The following is a 25,289-nucleotide window of genomic DNA, read 5'->3' as shown; positions in this document are numbered from 1 at the left end:
ATACAGGGTGTACCGGTACAGAGTTAATGTGGAGGCTATATACAGGGGGTACCGGTACAGAGTCAATAGTGAGGCTATATACAGGGTGTACCGGTACAGAGTCAATAGTGAGGCTATATACAGGGTGTACCGGTACAGAGTTAATGTGGAGGCTATATACAGGGGGTACCGGTAAAGAGTCAATGTGTGGGGGCACTGATCCACACAAAGAAAAAGGCTATTTTAGGCTTAGAGGTTCATTTAGGGTTAATGTTACAATTAGGGTTATTTTAGGTTTAGGGGTTAAGTTCAGGATTAGGGGTTAGGGAAAATAGTGTTGTTATGGGAATCAATTGTTTGGTCCCGACAAGGATAGTAAAACAAAAATGTTTGTTTTGGGCTGTTGCGGTTACCATACTACTGCCACACCGGTGGTCACGAGTCATGAAGGCAGTCAAACTCCACCGTTTAGTCACGGTAATTAGGCTTCTCCAAGCTCTGATGCTGCTGATGGTCATTAGTAGTCTACCAAACTTTCTAACTGCCTGGTGCTCAGCCCTCTATTCTCCCTCTAATTACTCTGACATCAATGCAAATTTAATCGAGAATCTAATCAAACACTTCATGAAAGCCCACGAGCTCATGTTGTCGCAACATTTCTATAGGCTATGCAATTGTGCGAGAAAAAGGAGTGATGGCCTCTACTAAAAATAGGAGGATCCCATCAGCTTTCTATAGGCTAGGCCTACTATATTTATTTCTCAACTTTCCTAATATTAAGCACATTGCTTATATTTACAATTGGAGTATAGCCTACCTGGCTGGCGTGAAAATAAACCATGGGAAAAGCGTCCTCCATTAGCTATTTAAGTGCCTAGATGACAGGTATTTTTTCCGCTGCCCCTTTTTCGATACAGGTGCGTAACAATGATCCATTCTAACTCAAAACAGATTTCATTAAATCAAGAATAGTCTGATGGGTGACAACATTAGCCCAACACTTGTGAATTATATATTATCACTTGTGATTGATGCGGTTTGTAAAGGTTTGTATCACCTTTGATAAGGTTTGTATCACAACTGAAGTGGCCAAATAACATATATTAAAATTAAGCACATTAATCCGATTTAGAAGGGGTGTAGAACTTAATTGCCATATGTAAGCAGCACGTGAGTTTCAAGTTTGGGGAAGATCATTTCCACCATAGAGATGCACCTTTATAATAAAAGCATTACCTGCATAACTGCATTTGCGGTCACTTTTGATAATGGTGTTTTCCGCTAATGGAACATTCGCTCTTATAGCCTACTACCATGTACACATTGCTGCGCTTATAATGTGAAGAAATAACCTAATAGTTTAGCAACATTCTGATGTGTTGCATCAGCCACATGGCATTAAAAAGTTTTTGGGATGCTAGTGGTTGTTTTAATTTTGGATCTATAGCATCCCACAACTGTCCCAGACTATGTTTGGAATATTTATTTCTCACACAGAATAGGTCGAATGTTGTACTATGGGGGATAGTAGATAGGCTAGTGCTTTTACTGTTCGTTAGGCCTACTCATCTTGTTGGCTGACGAAAAATAAACGTGGACAGTTCTTCTGTTTGTAGAACAACTAAAGTTACATTAATAACTCTAAATTAAGCATAAAGCAATACCTATTTCTTTGTTAAACGCTCAAAAAAGAATAGCACTCCCTCAAATCGTTTGGAGAAAATATCCTTTCTATTTTTTTTTTTTTTTTTTTTTTTTTATTTTACCCCTTTTTCTCCCCAATTTCGTAGTATCCAATTGTTGTAGTAGCTACTATCTTGTCTCATCGCTACAACTCCCGTACGAAGGTTGAAAGTCATGCGTCCTCCGATACACAACCAACCAAGCCGCTGCTTCTTTAACACAGCGCACATCCAACCCGGAAGCCAGCCGCACCAATGCGCCGGAGGAAACACCGGAAACACCGTGCACCTATTCTTGGCTAGCGTACACTGCGCCCAGCCCGCCACAGGAGTCGCTGGTGCGCGATGAGACAAGGACACCCCTACCGACCAAGCCCTCCCTAACCCGGGCGACGCTAGGCCAATTGTGCGTCGCCCCACGGACCTCCCGGTCGCGGCCGGTTACGACAGAGCCTGGGCGCGAACCCAGGACTCTGATGGCACAGCTGGCGCTGCAGTACAGCGCCCTTAACCACTGCGCCACCCGGGAGGCCATATCCTTTCTATTTTATTCAGCTTTGTATTCTTCATACTATAAAATAATGCCATGGAATTCTAAGCAAATCTTGCCTGCTAAAATAACTTGTGTAGCCCACAGCCATTTGGCATAGCCAGATCAGGACTTAACATAAGGACAACTCAGAGTATGCTATTCTGTTCTTCTGAAATAGACTACATTTTCTTCATATCCCGAGTGGCGCAGCTTCTCAGCGCTGGAGGCGTCACTACAGACCCTGGTTCGATTCCAGACCGTATCACAACCGGACGTGATTGGGAGACCCATAGGGCAGTGCACAATTGGCCCAGTGTCTTCTGGGTTTGTCCGAGGTAGGCCGTCACTGTAAAATAATAATCATTTTTTAACTGACTTGCCTAATTAAATCAAGTTTAAATAAATATAAATAAAATTAAAATATCATGCTTCTTTAGACTTGTCTAAAATAAATAATTGATTTAGTATGAAGGTGTAGGCTATATTACATGGATTTATTAGACTTTTTAAAAACTAGATGTTCCAAAGGTCTGCATTAGTGGCTTGTGGCAGCCAGGAGATGCTAAATGTGTTTATGTTAATTAACGGTCAATTACCGTGAGACCGACAGTTATTTGCTTGGCAATCACCAGCTGACAAACTTTTGTGACTGCCCTGTGTGTGTGTGTGTGTGTGTGTGTGTGTGTGTGTGTGTGTGTGTGTTTGACTCAGTGAAGGATGCGTGTCTAATGTGGACCCTGCTGTCTTGCAGTGTGTGTGTGTGTGTGTGTGTGTGTGTGTGCATGTGTGTGTGTGTGCGCGTGTGCATGTGTGTGTGTGTGCATGTGTGTGTGTGCGCCTTAGAGCATCTGCCTTTGCAGTAAAAAGATAGATGGGGCACCTGGCAGCTCCAGTCTGTTGGTTGACATGTTTATAAATAGACAGATGAATGAAAGTCTCTCAGGTCTTTTATGTGTTTTCTCCTTTATTTTCTCTGCCAGTCAGTCACTCACCTCCCAGGGTTGTATTCATTCAATATAGAATTGGTAGAAAAGGCCAGTTCTCCTGACTGTGGAGAGAGACGGTATGGCTCCATGCTGCTGAAAAAGACCAGTTCATATGATAGATCAGTCACCGCCTGCTTGACTCAGTGATATGGTGCAGTGGTTGTATTTTGATTTCTGACAAGTTCATGCACTGTATGTTTTTTGGACATGTATGAATGTTAGTCTCTCCTCCATCACTTTGTCTAAGTTAAATCTCTCTCTCTCTGGTCCCTTCCATTCTGTTCACTGTTGTTCCCTCTGTAAAGTGTAAACCCCATCAGGTGACAGCCTCTTACTGAGAGCGTTGACCAAATGCCATTCATTATGTATACAACCCTGTCAAATCCTCTCTGCCCGGGTCGTTATTGTCATACAGGTCTAGATCAGTCACTCGTCAACAGCCTCTAGTGAACCCACTCTCATCCTGTCACACACTTAGACACACACCCACATACGTGACACGCAAGCATGGACGCTCGCACACACACACACAATACACTAGCATGCTTGTCACACACACACACACAATCTCACACAGAAACACACACACACAGGTACATGTTATGTACTGGGTAATGCCAATCACTCTACTGACTGGTGTTAGAGTGGAAGTGTGGAGGGGGAGAGGGGGTGCATGTTCTCCTAATAGCCCTGAGAGGGAGGGGGAGAGGGGGTGCATGTTCTCTTAATAGCCCTGAGAGGGAGAGGGAGAGGGGGTGCATGTTCTAATAGCCCTGAGAGGGAGGAGGAGAGGGGGTGCATGTTCTCCTAATAGCCCTGAGAGGGAGGGGAGAGGGGGTGCATGTTCTCCTAATAGCCCTGAGAGGGAGAGGGAGAGGGGGTGCATGTTCTCCTAATAGCCCTGAGAGGGAGAGGGAGAGGGAGAGAGAGAACTGTTTCAGTCAGCGATGAAAGTGCTACATGGACTCCGTTTATGAAAAGTTATACATGCCGTGTCAACTCCAGGAGCGTTAGTGTGCTCCCGAAACAAATCAACCAAAATAAAACCACTTTGGGGCATGCAGCACCAACAGAGAATTATGGAGGCAGCAAGTAATGATTATTATCATTGAGCATAGGCCTAAACCATACAGAGCCATTACACCACATATACGTCTCAAATGGCATCCTATTACCTTAGTGCAATGCTATTTCCTTGTCAAACGTAGTGCACTATATAAGGAATCAGGTGCCTTTTGGGACGAATATGTTTTATAGTGGCCCTCTATCACCGTCGCTCTGCTATGCTAATCCAATGACAAGCACTACAGGCCCCCTACTGCGAAAAACACGAGCTACACTGAATGACTCACTTCTCTTTCTAACACACTCAGAGATGCACACGTGTTATACACACACACACACACTACCAATGTTGATTAGCTATTTGTTAGAAATCCTCTTTTCTTTTTCCCTTCAGCATCTGTGTTCCTTTCCTGGCTAGCCTCCCAGTTCCCTCTCTTTGTCGAGGTGTCTGATAGGCGCTGTCCATGGTGCTGACACTGGGCTGTTCACAGTGCTGTCCGTTGTGCTGAAACCGTATAGATTACTACAGCAGAAGCAGTCAACCATGCCGGTGCATAACACAATGTACTACACAGTACACACCTGCTAACATCCACACAAGGCTATGGCACCAGCACCACATATTCAATAGAAGGTGATACAGACAGACGTTCTCAATGTGACAGCCCAGATTGCATTTGCACAGATTCTAATGGGATAATATAATACGTGGTGATTCACGGTTTACGTTGTCTGCTGCATAGGTAATGTCTCTGTGTTACTAGTCCTTCTGGCTTCCCAAACGCAATGACTAGGCCTAATGTATATGTATAGTATGGAGACCCAGCACTGTTACTACGTAGAGACACTGCAGTACTGGAGAGCATGTCTGATAGTGTACTACATGTCTGATAGAGTACTACATGTCTGATAGAGTACTACATGTCTGATAGAGTACTACATGTCTGATAAAGTACTACATGTCTGATAGAGAACTACATGTCTGATAGAGTACTACATGTCTGATAGAGTACTACATGTCTGATAGAGTACTACATGTCTGATAGAGTACTACATGTCTGATAGAGAACTACATGTCTGATAGAGTACTACATGTCTGATAGAGTACTACATGTCTGATAGAGTACTACATGTCTGATAGAGTACTACATGTCTGATAGAGTACTACATGTCTGATAGAGTACTACATTGTTCTTTCTAACTGAGCGGATAGTAACAGGCATTGTGCTGTCACTGTGAACTAAGACTAACGTTCAGCTCACCGGCTTCCATTCTTCTGCTTCTTTGTCAGGTAATTGTGTGGTGGGCGCAGAGAGTTGTAATGCATGGACTGATACGGCAGTCGTTTCCAGTCCTGTCTTTGGTTCAGAGAGAAAGGTTATGTTGACTTTAAGATCGGCAAGGACTCTGAGTTTCCTTTCTGAACACATCTAGAGGAGATCTCCATGTTTGACCACACACACCACACACACACACACACACACACACACACACACACACACACACACTGTATTGACCGGCCAGGTCTCCAGAGACAGGTGTGTGTGCGTGTGTGTGTCCTCTGTCAGCACAAACAGGAGAGTAGGGGCAGTGACAGGGGTAGTGACACTGACAGATACTGGTCAGCACTTTACCCTATAGCCAAGGGACCCGCCATGTCTCCTTGTCTGTCCATAGGTTGTGTGTCTGTCTGTCTCTTCATTCATCAGCTTTCCATTTACCCGTCAACATAGTTTGCCTACCTGTGTTTCACTCAGTGTTGGGGAGCAGTTCCACTACATGTAATTCAACGAGTAATTTAACTACATTTTGCGGTAGCTTGGTTGCCCAATAAAGCCTACTTATTTTTAAAAGAACCCCTATTTTCTTCTCTCCCTGACCACTGGGTTAAGCCGACGCAGTCTCTCTGGCTGTCACAGATCTCACTACACTTTTAACAACCGACTCCAGAGTGAGTTGTTCTTGCAGTCATTTTCTTTATTTCTCTTTCTCCTTTGTATTAAGTAAGGCCACCACCCACTAATGCAATAAAAACACAAGAGAAAGACTGGGAAAGACTGAGAGGGAGAAAAAGAGAGATAGAGAGACTGAGTGCCAGTGTATCTAAGTGTAATTATTTAAATGCAACGGTCACTTTTCTGGGCCTGAACTGTTTCTGACTGTCCATACTTTGAATACGGCTCTCATCGTTAGGGCTATCATCGTTAGTGGGCTATCATCGTTAAGGCCATTTCATCTCTCTCTCCCGCTCTCTCAATACAGCTTCATCATCAAACACTCCAACACCACTCCTATTAACTGGCTATAGACTCTTAACTGTACGACAATCAGGGGAAAATGGGGCTGAAAACGTGTGAGTCAGCCAAGGTCCTGCACTGGTCAGACATAATATAATAACAGCTATAAAAGCATCAAACAGAGTGCAGCTGCATGAAACAGTGGAAGGATTAGATTTGTCTTTCACACAAAATAGAGCAACATCACCCTCTCACTGTTTCAGGGAAGAGAGGAGAGGAGAGGGGAAGAGAGTGATTGGGGAGATGAGAGGAGACGAAGAGAGAGGTTGGGGAGAGGATAGGATGAGAGTTGTGGGTAGTGTTGTGGAGGCGTTGATGTGAGCTCTAGGAGTAGTCTATGCAGGAAGTGTGTTTTTGTCTTTGTCTCTCCTTGACTTCTGCTTACGACTGTTCCCTCTCTCTCTCTCTCTCTCTCTCTCTCTCTCTCTCTCTCTCACTCCATCCTTGTAGAGACATGGAGCTAACTTTGGAGCCTGTGTCTAGTCAAGGGAATTATTGGGCATATTTTGATGAGATGTCTCCTCTCCTGATTGGTGGGTAATGGGGGGTGCGGTCGTCAAGGATGACAGGCAAACTTAGTGTCATTGAGCAATCTCCCTCGTCACCACCCTAAAACCTTGAGCTGCAACCTCTACCCACCACTCAGGAAAATGGAAGATTACTCTTGACCTTGCCTTTGTGTGTGTGTGTGTGTGTGTGTGTGTGTGTGTTCATTAGTCCACCTCTTCTAATTTCATACACTTTACCTCTATCTTCTCTGAGTCATGCGCAGTGTGACAGTGCCCTTCACTAAAGTGTGTGGTCATCTTTCTGTGTTTTCCTTTGTGTTCACCTCATTAAAGCACCACCACGCACACAGCCCATCCAGTCCCATTCACCTCCCCCTTGTCGTCCATTTCTCCTTTCCTCTAATCCTCTCTTCTCTGTCCTCTCAGTCAGTAAACAGCTTTTGTTGGTTGAAAACAGAAAAGGGCTAGAGCCTGTCCTCTCTGGCGCGGCGAGCAGAGCAGCGCTGATCCGTCGCTCCTGTGTTAGCGTGGCCGTCTGTCCACCCATCCGCCTGTCTACTTGTCACTGCGCTGTTGTTAAAACTGCCAGGGTCGCGGGGTTAATTGGCACACTGTCATATGAATTGCGGCGGGCAGAAAGAGACAGAGTGCAGAGAGAGACAGGGAACAGAGAGAGACAGGGATCGGAGAGAGACAGGAAACAGAGAGAGACAGAGAGAGACAGGGAACAGAGAGAGACAGAGAACAAAGAGAGACAGGGAACAGAGAGAGACAGAGCAGAAAGAGACAGGGAACAGAGAGAGACAGGGAACAGAGAGAGACAGGGAACAGAGAGAGACATAGAGCAGAGAGAGACATAGAGCAGAAAGAGACAGGTAACAGAGAGAGACAGGGAACAGAGAGAGAGAGAACAGAGAGAGACAGGGAACAGAGAGAGACAGGGAACAGAGAGAGACATAGAGCAGAAAGAGACAGGGAACAGAGAGAGAAAGGGAACAGAGAGAGACAGAGAGCAGAGAGAGACAGGGAACAGAGAGAGACAGGGAACAGAGAGAGACAGGGAACAGAGAGAGACAGGGAACAGAGAGAGACAGGGAACAGAGAGAGACAGGGAACAGAGAGAGACAGGGAACAGAGAGAGACAGGGAACAGCGAGAGACAGAGAGCAGGGGGAGAGATTAGAGCCAACACACACACACACACACACACACACACACACACAACTGTAATATGAACCTATCTGATTCATCCATTGAGCTTAGAGCAGAGAAGCAGAGAAGCGGGGACTCATTTTAAGCAGGTAATCAAGCATTAGTCATTCATTATGTACAAAGCTATGTTATCACAGAGTGGGCAGCTGATACACATTCAGAATGGATACAAATCTAATTAGCCCATATTAGACCTTAGGCAGGGGCCGTTGTCTGGTTCCGATCATGTCCATGCCCTCGGTACTTCTTGTAGTGTTCTGGAGTGGTAGAGGTCTTCATGAAGAACATGTTCTGGAGTAGTGGAGGTCTTTATGAAGAACATGTTGTGGAGTGTTCCGCAATGGTGGAGGTCTTTATGAAGAACATGTTGTGGAGTGTTCTGGAGTGGTGGAGGTCTTTATGAAGAACATGTTGTGGAGTGGTGGAGGTCTTCATGAAGAACATGTTGTGGAGTGTTCTGGAGTGGTGGAGGTCTTTATGAAGAACATGTTGTGGAGTGTTCTGGAGTGGTAGAGGTCTTTATGAAGAACATGTTGTGGAGTGTTCTGGAGTGGTGGAGGTCTTCATGAAGAACATGTTGTGGAGTGTTCTGGAGTGGTGGAGGTCTTCATGAAGAACATGTTGTGGAGTGTTCTGGAGTGGTGGAGGTCTTTATGAAGAACATGTTGTGGAGTGTTCTGGAGTGGTGGAGGTCTTCATGAAGAACATGTTGTGGAGTGTTCTGGAGTAGTGGAGGTCTTCATGTAGAACATGTTGTGGAGTGTTCTGGAGTGGTGGAGGTCTTCATGAAGAACATGTTGTGGAGTGTTCTGGAGTGGTGGAGGTCTTCATGAAGAACATGTTGTGGAGTGTTCTGGAGTAGTGGAGGTCTTCATGTAGAACATGTTGTGGAGTGTTCTGGAGTGGTGGAGGTCTTCATGAAGAACATGTTGTGGAGTGTTCTGGAGTGGTGGAGGTCTTCATGAAGAACATGTTGTGGAGTGTTCTGGGGTGGTGGAGGTCTTCATGAAGAACATGTTGTGGAGTGTTCTGGAGTGGTGGATGTCTTTATGAAGAACATGTTCTGGAGTGGTGGAGGTCTTCATGAAGAACATGTTGTGGAGTGTTCTGGAGTGGTGGAGGTCTTCATGACGAACATGTTGTGGAGTGTTCTGGAGTGGTGGAGGTCTTCATGAAGATCATGTTGTGGAGTGTTCTTGAGTGGTGGAGGTCTTTATGAAGAACATGTTGTGGAGTGTTCTGGAGTGGTGGAGGTCTTCATGAAGAACATGTTGTGGAGTGTTATGGAGTGGTGGAGGTCTTCATGTAGAACATGTTGTGGAGTGTTCTGGAGTGGTGGAGGTCTTCATGAAGAACATGTTATGGAGTGTTCTGGAGTGGTGGAGGTCTTCATGTAGAACATGTTGTGGAGTGTTCTGGAGTGGTGGAGGTCTTCATGAAGAACATGTTGTGGAGTGTTCTGGAGTGGTGGAAGTCTTTATGAAGAACATGTTGCGGAGTGTTCTGGAGTGGTGGAGGTCTTCATGAAGAACATGTTGTGGAGTGTTCTGGAGTGGTGGAGGTCTTCATGAAGAACATGTTATGGAGTATTCTGGAGTGGTGGGGTCTTCATGTAGAACATGTTGTGGAGTGTTCTGGAGTGGTGGAGGTCTTCATGAAGAACATGTTGTGGAGTGTTCTGGAGTGGTGGAAGTCTTTATGAAGAACATGTTGTGGAGTGTTCTGGAGTGGTGGAGGTCTTCATGAAGAACATGTTGTGGAGTGTGCTGGAGTGGTGATGGTCTCTCTAAAGAATACATTGTGTTAAGTATAGGACAAATCCTAGTGGTTCTTATAAAGGCAAGCTGCCAGAGAACAGGGATGCTACCTTAGTACAGACACAGGAGGAAGAGAGATGGAGGAGGGGTGAGAGTAGGAGGTGCGGGCGGAAGGACACTGCTACTGCGGTCTGTTCTGGTTGTCCAAGGCAACTGTGGCACTTTGATAGGGGGGACATTGGGGTGGGGGGTTTACAGACACAGACATTACCCACGCTGTTCGGCTCTCTCCTTCTGTATTTTTGCCTCCCTCTATCTTCTGTCCTCCAGTCTCTCCCTCTCTCTCTATATCTCCCTCTCTCTCTCTCTCTCTCTCTATATATATATATATATATATACTACCGTTCAAAGATTTTGGGGCACTTAGAAATGTTCTTGTTTTTGAAAGAAAAGCAAAAAAAATTGTCCACTAAAATAACATCAAACTGATCAGAAATACAGTGTAGACATTGTTAATGTTGTAAATAAAATAAAATAAAATGTGCTGAATACAACAGGTGTAGGTAGACCTTACAGTGAAATGTTTACTTACCAGCCACTAACCAACAATGCAGTTTTAAAAAATACAGATAAGAATATGAAATAAAAGTAACCAGTAATTAAAGAGCACCGGTGAAATAACAATAGCTAGAATATATACAAGAGGGTACCGGTACAGAGTCAATCTGCGGGGGCACTGGTTAGTTGAGGTAATACAGTTGAAGTCGGAAGTTTAAATACACCTTAGCCAAATACATTGAAACTCAGTTTTTCACAATTTCTGACATTTAATCCTATTAAAAATTCCCTGTCTTAGGTCAGTTAGGATCAGCACGTTATTTTAAGAATGTGAAACGTCAGTATAATAGTAGAGAGAATTATTTATTTCAGCTTTTATTTCTTTCATCGCATTCCCAGTGGGTCAGAAGTTTACATACGCTAAATTAGTATTTGGTAGCATTGCCTTAAAATGGTTTAACATGGGTCAAATGTTTTGGGTAGCCTTCCACAAGCTTCACACAATAAGTTGGGTGAATTTTGGCCCATTCCTCCTGACTGAGTCAGGTTTGCAGGCCTCCTTGCTCGCACATGTTTTTTCAGTTCTGCCCACAAATTTTCTATAGGATTGAGGTCAGGGCTTTGTGATGGCCACTCCAATACCTTGACATTGTTGTCCTTAAGCCATTTTGCCACAACTTTGGAAGTATGCTTGGGGTCACTGTCCATTTGGACTGATGTCTTGAGATGTTGCTTCAATATATCCACATAATGTTATATCCTCATGATGCCATCTATTTTGTGAAGTGGACCGGTCCCTCCTTCAACAAACATGATGCTGTCACCCTCGTGCTTCACGGTTGGGATGGTGTTCTTCGGCTTGCAAACCTCCCCCTTTTTCCTCCAATGGTCATTATGGCCAAACAGTTCTATTTTTGTTTCATCAGACCAGAGGACATTTCTCCAAAAAGTACGATCTTTGTCCCCATGTGCAGTTGCAAACCTTAGTCTGGCTTTTTGATGGTGGTTCTGGAGCAGTGGCTTCTTCCTTGCTGAGCGGCCTTTCAGGTTATGTTGATATAGGACTCGTTTCACTGTGGATATATACTTTTGTACCTGTGTCCTTCAGCATCTTCACAAGGTCCTTTGCAGTTGTTCTGGGATTGATTTTCACATTTCGCAATAACGTACGTTCATCTCTAGGAGACAGAATGCGTCTCCTTCCTGAGCGGTATGACGGCTGCGTGGTCCCATAGTGTTTATACTTGCGAACTATTGTTCATACAGATGAACATGCTACCTTCAGGCGTTTGGAAATTGCTCCCAAGGATGAACCAGACTTGTGGAGGGCTACAATTTTTTTCTGAGGTCTTGGCTGATTTCTTTTGATTTTCCCATGATGTCAAGCAAAGAGGCACTGAGTTTGAAGGTAGGCCCTGAAATACATCCACAGGTACACCTCCAATTGACTCAAATGATGTCAATTAGCCTATCAGAAGCTTCTAAAGCCATGCCATAATTTTCTGGAATTTTCCAAGCTGTTTAAAGGCACAGACAACTTAGTGTATGTGAACTTCTGACCCACTTGAATTGTGATACAATGAATTGTAAGTGAAATAATCTGTTTGTAACCAATTGTTGGTAAAATTACTTGTGTCATGCACAAAGTAGATGTCCTAACCAACTTGCCAAATCTATAGTTTGTTAATAAGAAATGAGCGGAGTGGTTGAAAAACAAGTTTTAATGACTCCAACCTAAGCAGTGTAAACGAGTGGGAGAGGGGAGGGCAATGCAAATAGTCTGGGTAGCCATTTGATTAGGTGTTCAGGAGTCTTATGGCTTGGGGGTAGAAGCTGTTTAGAAGCCACTTGATACTAGACTTGTTACTCCGGTACCCCTTGCCGTGCGGTAGCAGAGAGAACAGTTTATGACTAGGGTGACTGGAGTCTTTGACAATTTTTAGGGCCTGGTATAGAGGTCTTGGATGGCAGGAAGCTTGGCTCCAGTGATGTACCTGGCCATTTGCACTACACTCTGTAGTGGCTTGCGGTCGGGGGCCGAGCAGTGGTGCAGCTGAAGAACCTTTTGAGGATCTGAGGACCCATTCCAACTCTTTTCAGTCTCCCAAGGGGGAATAGGTCTTGTTGTGCCCTCTTCACGACTGTCATGGTGTGCTTGAACCATGTTAGTTTGTTGGTGATGTGGACACCAAGGAACTTGTAGCTCTCAACCTGCTCCACTGCAGCCCCATCGATGAGAAAGGGGCATCCTCGGTCCTCTTTTTCCTGTAGTCCACAATCACCTCCTTTGTCTTGATCACGTGGAGGGAGAGGTTGTTGTCCTGGCATCACACAGCCAGGTCTCGGACCTCCTCCCTATAGGCGGAGAGCGTGATCACACAGTCTTCCGGAACAGCTGGGGCTCTCATGCATGTTTCAGTGTTATTTGCCTTGAAGCGAGCATAGAAGTAGTTTAGCTCGTCTGGTAGGCTCGTGTCACTGGGCAGCTCTCAGCTGTGCTTCCATTTGTAGTCTGTAATGGTTTGCAAGCACTGCCACATCCGACGAGCGTCAGAGGCAGTGTACTACAATTCGATCTTAGTCCTGTATTGACGCTTTGCCTGTTTGATGGTTCGCCGGAGGTCATAGCGGGATATCTTATAAGCTTCCATGTTAGAGTCCTGCTCCTTGAAAGCGGCAGCTCTAGCCTTTACCTAAGTGCAGATGTTGCCTGTAATCCATGGCTTCTGGTTGGGGTATGTATGTACAGTCACTGTGGGGACGACGTCATCGATTCACTTATTGATGAAGCCAATGGCTGATGTGGTGTACTCCTCAATACCATTGGAGGAATCCCAAAACATTTTCCAGTCTGTGCTAGCAAAACAGTCCTGTAGCTTAGCATCTGCTTCATCTGACCACTTTTTATTTATCTAGTCACTGGTGCTTCCTGCTTTAATTTTTGCTTGTAAGCAGGAATCGGGAGAATTATGATCAGATTTGCCAAATGGAGGGTGAGGGAGAGCTTTGTGTGCATCTCTGTGTGTGGAGTAAAGGCATGCTGATAGAAATTTGGTCAAACTGATTTAAGTTTCCCTGCATTAAAGTCCCTGGCTACGAGGAGCGTTTTCTTGTTTTCTTATGGCGTAATACAGCTCATTCAATGCTGTCTTAGTGCCAGCCTCTGATTGTGGTGGTATGTAAACAGCTACGAAAAATACAGGTGAAAACTCTCTAGTTAGATAGTGTGGTCTACAGCTTATCTGAGGTGAGCAATATCAAAACTTCCTTAGATATCGTGCACCAGCCAAAAATACGAGGTGAGCAATAACCAGCCAGCTCTATGTTGATAGTGTCGTCGTTCAGCCATGACTCCGTGAAGCGTAAGATATTACAGTTTTACAGACGCCTCACAAGTCCTCAACTGGCAGCATTATTAAATAGTATCCGCAAAACACCAGTCTCAACGTCAACAGTGAAGAGACGACTCCGGGATGCTGGCCCTTCTAGGCAGTTCATCTGTCCAGTGTCTGTGTTCTTTTGCCCATCTTAATCTTTTCTTTTTATTGGCCATTTTGAGATATGGCTTTTTCTTTGCAACTCTGCCTAGAAGGCCAGCATCCCGGAGTCGCCTCTTCACTGTTGACGTTGAGACGGGTGTTTTGCGGGTACTATTTAAGTAAGCTGCCAGTTGAGGACTTGTGAGGCGTCTGTTTCTCAAATTAGACACTCTAATGTACTTGTCCTCTTGCTCAGTTGTGCACCGGGGCCTCCCACTCCTCTTTCTATTCTCGTTACAGCCAGTTTGCGCTGTTCTGTGAAGGGAGTAGCACACAGCATTGTACGAGATCTTCAGTTTCTTGGCAATTTCTCGCATGGAATTGCCTTCATTTCTCAGAACAAGAATAGACTGACGAGTTTCAGAAGAAAGTGATTTGTTTGTGGCCATTTTGAGCCTGTAATCGAATCCACAAATGCTGATGCTCCAGATACTCAACTAGTCTAAAGAAGGCCAGTTTTATTGCTTCTTTAATCAGAACAAAAGTTTTAAGCTGTGCTAACATAAATGCAAAAGGGTTTTCTAATGATCAATTAGCCTTTTAAAATGATAAACTTGGATTGGTTAACTGATAAGAGAATTATGTTCTCCAGGTACATCACCCAATTTAATTATATTACTCTCAGTCTGCAAACCAGAATTTGTAAGATCCTGGTCGAATGAAACAGACGGAGGCCCAGCTAAATGGTCAAAAAGGTTTATTCACGGAACGTTCTGAAGTCAAGAATACAAATCAATTCATTTTATATTGACTTCTCACGCCCACACATACACACAGCCATACGCACACGCACACACACAAACAGACGCACATACACACATACCCACACACACATGCACACAAACAGACACACACACATGCCCTGCTACGCACACACTGTCTGTCTCACTACCCAGCCGACAGAGATAGTGAACTTGTCCTTGTTCCCCACTCCCCGTTCTCTCCCAAATCTCTAGTCAGGTCGGCACCAAGCACAGACAGTCTGTGTTTAAAATACCATAAAGACATATTGTTTTACCCTAATTCTGACTAGGACTACACATTTATTGATTATGATTTTATACATTCTAATCAATTCCATACAATTATATGTTTCAGGGCGGAATATTCTAATCATTCAATTAACAGACAATTCTCACCTATCATTAACACAACGTGACATTGGAACACAGGAGTGATGGTAGCTGATAATGGGCCTATGTAGATATTCCATTAACAAAATAAGCTACAATAGATATTTCCAACATGAACAATGTCTACACTGTATTTATGATGAATTTGATGTTATTTCAAAAACAAGTGTATTGTTTATATAGTGTATATACAGTATATATCTCCGTCACTCTCCCCTCTCTCTATCTATACCCCTCTCTTTCCATCTCTCTATCGCGCTCTCCCTGCTGTAACCGAAAGGTTGCTGGTTCGAATCCCCGAGCTGGCAGGGTGGAAAAATCTGCCCTTCTGCCCCCCCACACACACACACACATTTCAGTTGAATGCATTCAGTTGTGCAACTAACTAGGTATCCCCTTTCCTTCTCCCTCTCTATCTCTCTCTTCATTCCCCTCCCTCGCTCTCTTCCTTGCCCTCTTCCCTCTCTTCCTCTTATTCTCTCTCTCTTCATGGTTAATTACAGTAACTTAGTAGGAGAATTTGACTTCTTTGTGTGTGTGTAATTATGGTACAGTCTTTCATGTGCTGGGTAGATGAGCCCTGCAGCTCTTCTTAGGAATTCAATTACAGTCACAAGGAGATACACTTGTACTAAAACTCATAACCTTAATTTGATCAAAAACACATACCCATTCACATACTCTAACTCATATTTAAAACTCATATCTGAAACTCATACCAGACTCATATCTAAAACTCACACCAGACTCATATCTGAAACTCATACCAGACTCATATCTAAAACTCACACCAGACTCATATCTAAAACTCATACCATACTCATATTTAAAACTCATATTCTAACTCATATTTAATACTCATACCCATACACATACTCTAACTCATATTTAAAAAATCATATCTAAAACTCATACCATACTCATATTTAAACTCATACCATACTCATTTTTAAAAATCATACCAGACTCATATCTAAAACTCATACCATACTCATATTTAAAACTCATACCCATACACATACTCTAACTCATATTTAAAACTCATATCTAAAACTTATACCATACTCATATCTAAAACTCATACCATACTCATATTTAAACTCATTTAAAACTCATATCTAAAACTTATACCATACTCATATCTAAAACTCATACCATACTCATATTTAAACTCATTTAAAACTCATATCTAAAACTTATACCATACTCATATCTAAAACTCATACCATACTCATATTTAAACTAATTTAAAACTCATATCTAAAACTCATACCATACTCATATTTAAACTCATACCATACTTATATTTAAAACTCATACTCTAACAGTTACAGATATTATCAAAAATAAGGGTGTTATAAACTCATATATAAGACTCAAACTTGTATCTAAAGGAGGAGTAGTTCTACTATATACTATATTATATATACACTAGTATATACTATACTATATATATATATACTATATACTCCTATTCAAGTTCATCCTAAAGGAGGTGGGACTCTAACTCATTATTAAACTCATTCAAACTCATGTCTAATGGAGGGCTCTAACCACACTCTGTGCTCATGCAAACTCATATCCATGCAGCTCGACACTGACCCTCAGGATCGTGCCGTGATGACATCACTCATCAGACAGGAATCTCTGTGAGTTTTGAAGATCTCCTTGCCCGGCTGTGAGGGTGTGTTGCCATGGTTTCAGGGGCTGCCGTGGTTGTAAATCGGCGGGCATACTCACTGAGCGGAAGGCAGACAGACAGTGGTGGGATTTACTGAAACCCCTGAGACTACTGAAACCCCATTTACTGACAGCGAGGGCTTATGGAGACCATGCAGTGGTGTGTGTGTGTGTGTGTGTGTGTGTGTGTGTGTGTGTGTGTGTGTGTGTGTGTCTGCGTGTATGCGTGTATGCGTGTGCGTGTCTGCGTGTATGTATGTGTGTGTCTGCGTGTATGTGTGTGTGTGTGTGTGTGTGTCTGCGTGTATGTATGCTTGTCTGCGTGTATGTATGTGTGTCTGCGTGTATGTATGTGTGTGTCTGTGTGTATGTGCGTGTGTGTCTGCGTGTATGTATGTGTGTGTCTGCATGTATGTATGTGTGTGTCTGCGTGTATGTATGCGTGTCTGCGTGTATGTGTGTGTGTGTCTGCGTGTATGTGTGTGTGTGTCTGCGTGTATGTATGTGTGTGTCTGCGTGTATGTATGCGTGTCTGCGTGTATGTATGTGTGTGTCTGCGTGTATGTGCGTGTGTGTCTGCGTGTATGTATGTGTGTGTCTGCGTGTATGTATGTGTGTGTCTGCGTGTATGTGCGTGTGTGTCTGCGTGTATGTATGTGTGTGTCTGCGTGTATGTGTGTGTGTTTCTGCGTGTATGTGTGTGTGTGTGTGTCTGCGTGTATGTGCGTGTGTGTTTGCGTGTATGTGCGTGTGTGTCTGCGTGTATGTGTGTGTGTCTGCGTGTATGTGCGTGTGTGTCTGCGTGTATGTGCGTGTGTGTCTGCGTGTATGTGCGTGTGTGTCTGCGTGTATGTGCGTGTGTGTCTGCGTGTATGTGCGTGTGTTTGCGTGTATGTTCGTGTGTGTCTGCGTGTTAGTTAGTTAGTTAGTTAGCATGTGTGAGTGCAGGCCAGTGTCTAGAGGCCAAACTCACCAAAATCACTGACTAAGTACATTCTAACAGCTCTGTAGTGAGAAAGAGTGAGAAAGAGAGAGTGAGAAAGTGAGAGAAAGAGGGAGAAAGATAGAGAAAGAGAGAGAAATAGAGAGAAAGAGTGAGAAAGAGAGAGAAAGAGGGAGATGGAGAAAAACACTTTCTCCCTGCTAGTCTACAGATGGTTTAGAGGCTCTCTGTTGGTTTGTGACTGTGCTACTCTGTCATTAGGCTCGCTCTAAAGAACATTCCGGCACTTCCAAAAGAAACACTCCGGTACTTTGTGTTCCCACTCGGGAGTCCCTGCATCTAACGATGGGAATAGAGTGCGTGGAGAAAGGCTGAATGAGAGGATGAAAAGGAAAGGAGGGAACGTGGAGGTGTCCAATAATGAATGAGACATGTTTTTAAAGAGGGGGAAAGAAAGAGGGACGAGGGGAAAGGGAAGATGATATAGCAAAAGAGAAACTAGGCCAAGAGACCATTCACCAGAGAGGTTTGTGCCTGGCATTTTCTGTGTTATTTTGGACCTTGAAATGAATAGGGTTCTTCCTTTTCAGAAGTTTTCCTCTTTGAAATTTCCTGGAAGTATTTTTACCACGGGGCGATGCATTATAGCCCAGCACTACAGCAAACATACGCCATAATCATAACATTTAATATCTACTGTATCTTCCATCATGTATAATGTGCAGGCCAGGGGTGGATGCTCTATAGTTCTCTACTGCCATCAAGTGGTTGTATATTGTACTTTCTCTGGGTTTACCTATTCTAATCTATACATAATCTATACATGGTAAAGATTACCATGACAAGACCTAGGTCTACTAGGAAATGGTTGAATGTTCTCTAAAATGACACACTCAATGTTGAGTAAGTGTGTTGGTCTTCTGATTGAAGATGGGTCATGTATGCTCACAGTGTTGCTGCCCCTGTAGACAGTCCCTTCTTTTCTATTAATTTAAAAACTATTGTCCAGCTCCTGTCATCAATTTGTATGTGCATAAAACCCCCACCCTTAAGTCCTAATCTCTCTCTCTCTCTCTCTCTCTCTCTCTCTCTCTCTCTCTCTCTCTCTCTCTCTCTCCAGATATGGAGACATGGTTCCTAAAACCATTGTAGGGAAGATCGTTGGTTCTGTCTGTTCCCTGAGCGGTGTGTTGGTCATCGCTCTGCCCGTGCCCGTCATCGTGTCCAACTTCAGCCGCATTTACCACCAGAGCCAGCGGGCAGACAAGAGACGCGCCCAAAAGGTACCCAACAATGTCCCACCCTCACGCCTGCCATGACACCATAGGTCCTGGGCCATAAAGGTCATGAACCCTGACTTGGAAGGGTCCAACAGAGCTGTATGTGGTGTCTGCATGATCCTAGGGGGAAAAAATCACTCTCTCTGTAAGCGATGTCTGTGTGTGTCTAAGAATGGAATGGAACTCGCAAACATGCTGCTATTCACACATACATACTGTACACACACTCCAGCAGAGATGGAAAAAGCAGAGAGTGGGTTGTTGGGGGACACACATAGAGTGTAGTGGAGACCAAAGGAAGATTACCAGGCTTCTGTGTTAGTGTGTGTGTACAAACTCAGTGTGTATGTGGGATAGTGTATGGTCATGTGTGTCTGTGTTTCCTCTGGTATGTTAACCGTAATGGGCTATACGGGACCACCCCGACTTCCACATCAATAATTAGAGCAACACAGAGACGTCTTTATGTGTGAAGGAGTGGCCTAACGCACATACACACACATCATATTACAAGATAATTCACGGTTACTCCCTCACTCTTAAAGATGTCCTCCAGTGATTTTATTGCTTTCCCTTTATCCCAAGTATGAATACAGTAAAGTACACACACTTGTGTCATGACTTACCCGGACCACTTATTGAGATGTGCCTTTTCAAATCAAATCAAATTGTATTTGTCACATGCGCGGAATACAACATTGAGATGCTTACTTAAACAGCAGCAGTAAAATAACAAGCGAGGCTATATACAGGGGGTACCGGTACAGAGTCAATGTGTGGGGGCACCGGTTAGTTGAGGTAAATGAGGTAATATGTACATGTAGGTAGGTATATTATGCATAGATTATAAACAGAGAGTAGCTGCAGCGTACAAGAGGGGTCGGAGGCCGAGCAGTTGCCATACCAGGCAGTGATACAACCAGCCAAGATGCTCTCGATGGTGCAGCTGTAGAACCTTTTGAGGATCTGAGGGCCCATGTCAAATCTTTTCAGTCTCTTCAGTCCCCTTAAGTAAATGAGGTGAAAAGGAGACTGGAGTAGGACTTTGAATTAGATCACTAAATCCACACAGGAGACTTAATTAGAGAAAGAGACAGACAGACAGACAGACAGACAGACAGACAGACAGACAGACAGACAGACAGACAGGCAGGCAGGCAGGCAGGCAGACAGAGACAGAAATACAGACAGACAGAGACAGACAGACAGACAGACAGACAGACAGGGGGGAGGAGAGAATGGTAGGAGAGAGGGGAGGAGAGAATGAGAGAGAGAGGGGAGGAGAGAATGAGAGAGAGAGGGGAGGAGAGAATGAGAGAGAGAGGGGAGGAGAGAATGGTAGGAGAGAGGGGAGGAGAGAATGAGAGAGAGAGGGGGGGGGTGATAACTTAGCCCCTGTTGTGCGTCCAGTAAGTAGCTCCCTCCCAAGAACAACAATCTGTTATTCCATTTAGGAGGGATGATGACTGAGCTCTGGGGTTTGAATGGAAACATGGATGTTAGACAGAAATACATGGATAGCTTGTGTGTGTGCTACTGAACCTCACTGTGTGTTCCTCTAGCTGTGCTGCTGCATGCATGGGCCTGTCTGTGCATAGTGGATACCAAGTTATTTTATTCACCAACATTCACCATAAAAGAGAGTGGCCTTGGATGAATACAGCTGCAATACAAGGTTTACATCTAGCCATTGTCAGATAGTGGGATTTACAGGCTTGCAATTTACATCTATGACTGGGGGACATCTTTATTGTCTTTCAAGAGCTATGGGTCTCTCTGTTTCACACTCATTCTCACACACACACACACACACACACACTCACACTCACACTCACACTCACACTCACACACACATTCAGTGGCACACATTCAAATGCACGTGTGGTTTTGTTCACAAACAGAAAACCAAGCTTGGTAGAATTGCTGCGAAGAAGAGTGGAGGGACTAACTTATTTGCAGTATAAAAGCTACGGGGTAACCGTGGAAACGCAACCGTCGCCGATTGGTGTTTAACTTATTTAAACTTTCTTCTTATTTTATTTTTGGGGGGGGTCCATGAAATGCCGGTTAGTGCATGCCAAAACCCCGATCGGGAGATGGGTGGCAAGGGGGTTCCCCCTTCCCCTCTCTCTCATTCAGAGCTGTTGCGTCTTCCATGGTGTCCCACCTCTCTAACGTCACTATTCACGACTTACCACCCCCACTCTCTCTCTTTCCCTTATTCTCTCTCTCACCCCCACCGAGGCTGCACTGGGGCTCTGGTGCCTACTAATGGAACTGGGGGTGAATGGCTGCGGCTCATATTCCGCTCCTCACCGGTGTCAGTGCACCCAATCCATGAGGCTTGGCCCCAAGGTGGGGGTGGGGGGAAGAGAGCGGCCTCCCTTCACCTTCGAATGGTGAAACGGGTCTCTCTGCAACCACCCTCATCTCTACTTCTCTGCTCTTGATTTTCTTCTTCTTCTCCTTTTTCTGCTATTTCATTTCCCATGTGTTTATTTTGTTCTCACATGCATTTTGGATTGCCCACGTTTTGGCACGGCTATGGGTATGGCGTCATCAGAACGCGTCATGGATCACCATCACATGGAGGAATGAGATGCATGTCATCAGCCAGCGACTAACGCTACATGCGGGGGCGGGGTCAAAGTGACGCAGTGAAGCTTATTGGAGGACGGTGTCCCACACTTAAGTTCCAAGTTCTGAGTTCCAAATTCCACATGTCCGAAGAACAGGATTTTATAGACATATTCTCCTTGGTTCATTCCCCTGTGTCTCATTGAATCCGGCCCAGTATGGAAAGGCTACGGTGACTCTCGTGGGTCAAATGAGGCTTGAGTCAACACTGACCAACAGAAAAACAGAAAGACAGACACCGACAGGACAAATAGGCCTACCAGTATTCACATCGACAACAGACGTCTTGAAATGTTTTTGTTGTTGTTGAAAGGCTGAGTTGGAACCATTGAGTGATTCATCAAAAACCATGGGAGGACATTGAGCTTGGAGGGGAGAGATCAATGGAGATGGACAGACCCTAATGTTCTCACATTGTCCCTGTGCCACAGCAGAAGGTTGCAATAACATTGTGAGAGCATTAGCCCTGTCTCTCTCTTTCTCCTGCTCTGGTTGGTTGGTCCCCTGTCTAGCCTGTGGAGGGGCATGTTTTGTAGTCTGTTAAAAGTGTGACTATGCATAAATCTTTGTTTTTGTGCCCAAAAGGCATCAAAGGCAGCAGGCCAGGCGCTGGTGTGCAAGGCCAACCCCATGTTCGATACGCACCACAATCACCTATTGCACTGCCTGGAAAAGACCACGGTAAGAACAATGCTTTCGAAATGACTGTGGTGGAGAATAGGAGATTTATCCACTGCTGTTATCTATCTATGTTCATGAAGAAGAAGAAGCCATTAATTAAGAGTAGAGTATGGTATACATATTAGGAAGTCGTCAGATTTCAGACAAATCTCCTAATATGGATGCCATAGTTGGCACTTTTGCTTTGGCTCGAGCCATGTCCACAAAAGTAACATGTGGTCTCTCTATCTCTCTCTCTCTCATTCCATCCTCCCCCTCTCCCTCAGAATCATGAGTTTGTGGATGAGCAAACGTTTGAGACCAGCCTACTGGAGGTTTCCATGGCGAAGCACCCGCATCTCTCCCCCTCCCTCTCCTCTGGCTCCTCCTCCCAAGGCCTGTCGTGCTGCTCGCGACGCAACAAGAGGAAGAGCTTCAACGTGCCCAACTCCAACATGACTGGAGGGCATAGGAACAGCATCCAGGAGCTCAGCACCATCCACATCAGAGAGAGACCCATCACTAACAGGTACAGACATACATGCAGTGTACAAATGATTTCCCACTTGTTTTACAAGAAGCTAAAAGTACTATGTAAGCTGATGATTGCACACGCTACACATCAGCACCTACAATGAGTGAGCTCACTGAGACTCTTAGCAGGGCTTTATACAGTCAGTATCAGAATGAGTAGTTAACAATAAATTGGCCTTAAATCCATCTAAAACTCTTGGTTTCATATTATTTATTTGATGTATGTATTTATTTATTTGTATTTAATGTTCTTGTCTTTAACTGTTCTGTACTTGGTGATGTATGTGTATGTTTTATGTGGACCCCAGGAGGAGTAGCTGCTGCATGTGCAGTATCTACTGGGGATCCTAATAAACTAAACTAAAAAACTATATAAACACACAGACTGTATACAGACACATACACACATTCTCGAATATAATGAAAGTGTCACGACTTCTACCGAAGTCGGTCCCTCTCTTTGTTCGGACGGCGTTTGGCGGTCGACGTCACCGGCTTTCTAGTCACCACCGATCCATGTTTCATTTTAATTTTGTTTTGTCTTTATCATACACACCTGGTTTCCATTCCATTAATTATGTTCCTTATTTAACCCTTAGGCTTCCCTCTCTGTTTTGTGCGTTATTGTTTGTCATGCGGGTTCGTGTTTTTTGTGCTCTGGATTATAGTGTTTTTCCTTGTTGGAACATTACTTATATTTTGAGTACATTTCGGACTATTACTCATATCTGTGTCCTGCGCCCGACTCTGCATTTTTCCATTCACCAACACCCTCACAGAAAGACCGATCGGTACACTCACAGGTACACTCACACACACATCTACTTTATACATATTCATAGATCACATAATATACACATAAATATGCATTCATAGTGGTTGCTATGGCAGCAGGGCACACACACACACAAACACACACTGTGCCAGTTTCTTCCCATGGTGAGTCAGTGTGTAGGTATGCTGGCTATGTCCAGCTGTGGCATGGTGTCCGTGTATGTGTGGTTCGACTGGTCTGGTCTGGGAACCCTGGCCATGGAATGGACAGTTGTCTCCTCTCTCTGTGATACTAAACACTGGACCACTTTCTCTCTGGCTGGCCGTCCTCTCTTTCTCTCTATCCCTGTCTTTTTTCACCTCTCCTCCTCTTCTTCTTCTTCTCTATGTCTGACTTATTTTCTGCATCTTTTTCTGTACTTTCCTGCCTTCCTGTTTGTCATCCCCTATTTTCTCAATTCTCCACATTTTCTCCCGCTGTCCCTTCCCTCCCCCACTCTCCCCGCTCTCTCTATCTCCAGTCGCTCCAGTCTAAACGCTAAGTTTGAGGAGACGGTGCCTCTGAACTGCAAGCAACCCTACATCACGGCGGCCGTCATCACGCTGCCTATGCCGCCCGTCACCACGCCCGAGGACGACGACTCCGCCTCCTCCCCAGACTACTCCCAGGCCAACATCGTCAGGGTGTCTGCCCTCTAGGCCCCTTGCCCCACCCACAACCATCACCATCATGGTAGTCCTAAAACGGAGAGAGAGAGAGAAAGAGATAGATAGAGAAGCGAGACCCTTCCCAGCTCCAATCAGAGAAGGGTGTTTGCAGGAGGGAAAGGGGTAAGGGGAGGTGTGGTGGTTTAGTGGGCTGCAGGACCCTTTTTGTTTTCCTACACGGAGCTACTACACGTCTGCTCTTGTGGTGAAATCACATTGCAGTGTAAAGCTGCAGCACAAAGCCCCGCCTTGGATTTGTTGGTGGGGGAGAGACTGTGTTGCCGTGGCGACTGAGATTAGCGCCTAGCAACGGACACACAAATGGAGAGCATTTAGCCACCTGGCTAACTAACTAACTGCAGCTACTCCTTCCAAACACTCTTCAAGAGAGAACTTACCATTACTAATTTTTCTATATTGTGTGTCTTTAAATGTGATGTCTTAAAACTGGAATGGGGGAGGTGGAATTTGTTTTGTTTTTTATTGTTTGTTAAGGCAGTGATTTTGACTAGAGGAGATGTATATTTGTATGTTCTGAAATGTGTGGAGTAGGAGAGAAAAGAAAAAGACATTTCAAATATTTTGACAAAAAGGAGAGCAATGGGGTGTATGCACTGTGTACATATGTTCCTACCTTATCAGGACCAGAATGTCTGGACAAGTCACCAAAATGTCCTGACAAGGTAGGAAAACAAGAAAATGTTTGAAAAGTCAGGACGGAATTTGTTAAAATCCAATTTTAAGCTTAAGAGTTAGGTTTATGGTTTGGGTTAGGTTTGGGGTTAAGTTTAAGGTTAGGAGTTAAGGTTTAGGGTTAGAGGTTTG

The 25,289-nt window shown here is 44.4% G+C and overlaps 1 protein-coding gene across 1 annotated transcript in view; it reads left to right on the top strand.

The window, feature by feature from the left end:
• The window catches only part of LOC139393064 (A-type voltage-gated potassium channel KCND2-like), a 171,530-nt gene extending 147,075 nt beyond the window's left edge, over window positions 1-24,455 (top strand). Inside the window, exons 3-6 of the mRNA XM_071141402.1 lie at window positions 18,992-19,154; window positions 22,374-22,469; window positions 22,736-22,977; window positions 24,278-24,455. Coding sequence (XP_070997503.1) covers window positions 18,992-19,154; window positions 22,374-22,469; window positions 22,736-22,977; window positions 24,278-24,455 — 679 coding nt within the window. The remainder of the gene's footprint in view (window positions 1-18,991; window positions 19,155-22,373; window positions 22,470-22,735; window positions 22,978-24,277) is intronic.
• Window positions 24,456-25,289: the final 834 nt, after the last annotated feature.

The sequence above is a fragment of the Oncorhynchus clarkii genome, chromosome 33, assembly GCF_045791955.1.
Source record: "Oncorhynchus clarkii lewisi isolate Uvic-CL-2024 chromosome 33, UVic_Ocla_1.0, whole genome shotgun sequence".
Classification (NCBI taxonomy): Eukaryota; Metazoa; Chordata; class Actinopteri; order Salmoniformes; family Salmonidae; genus Oncorhynchus; species Oncorhynchus clarkii.
Note: the sequence above shows the minus strand (reverse complement) of the source record. Positions and strands in the feature narration are given on the sequence as shown.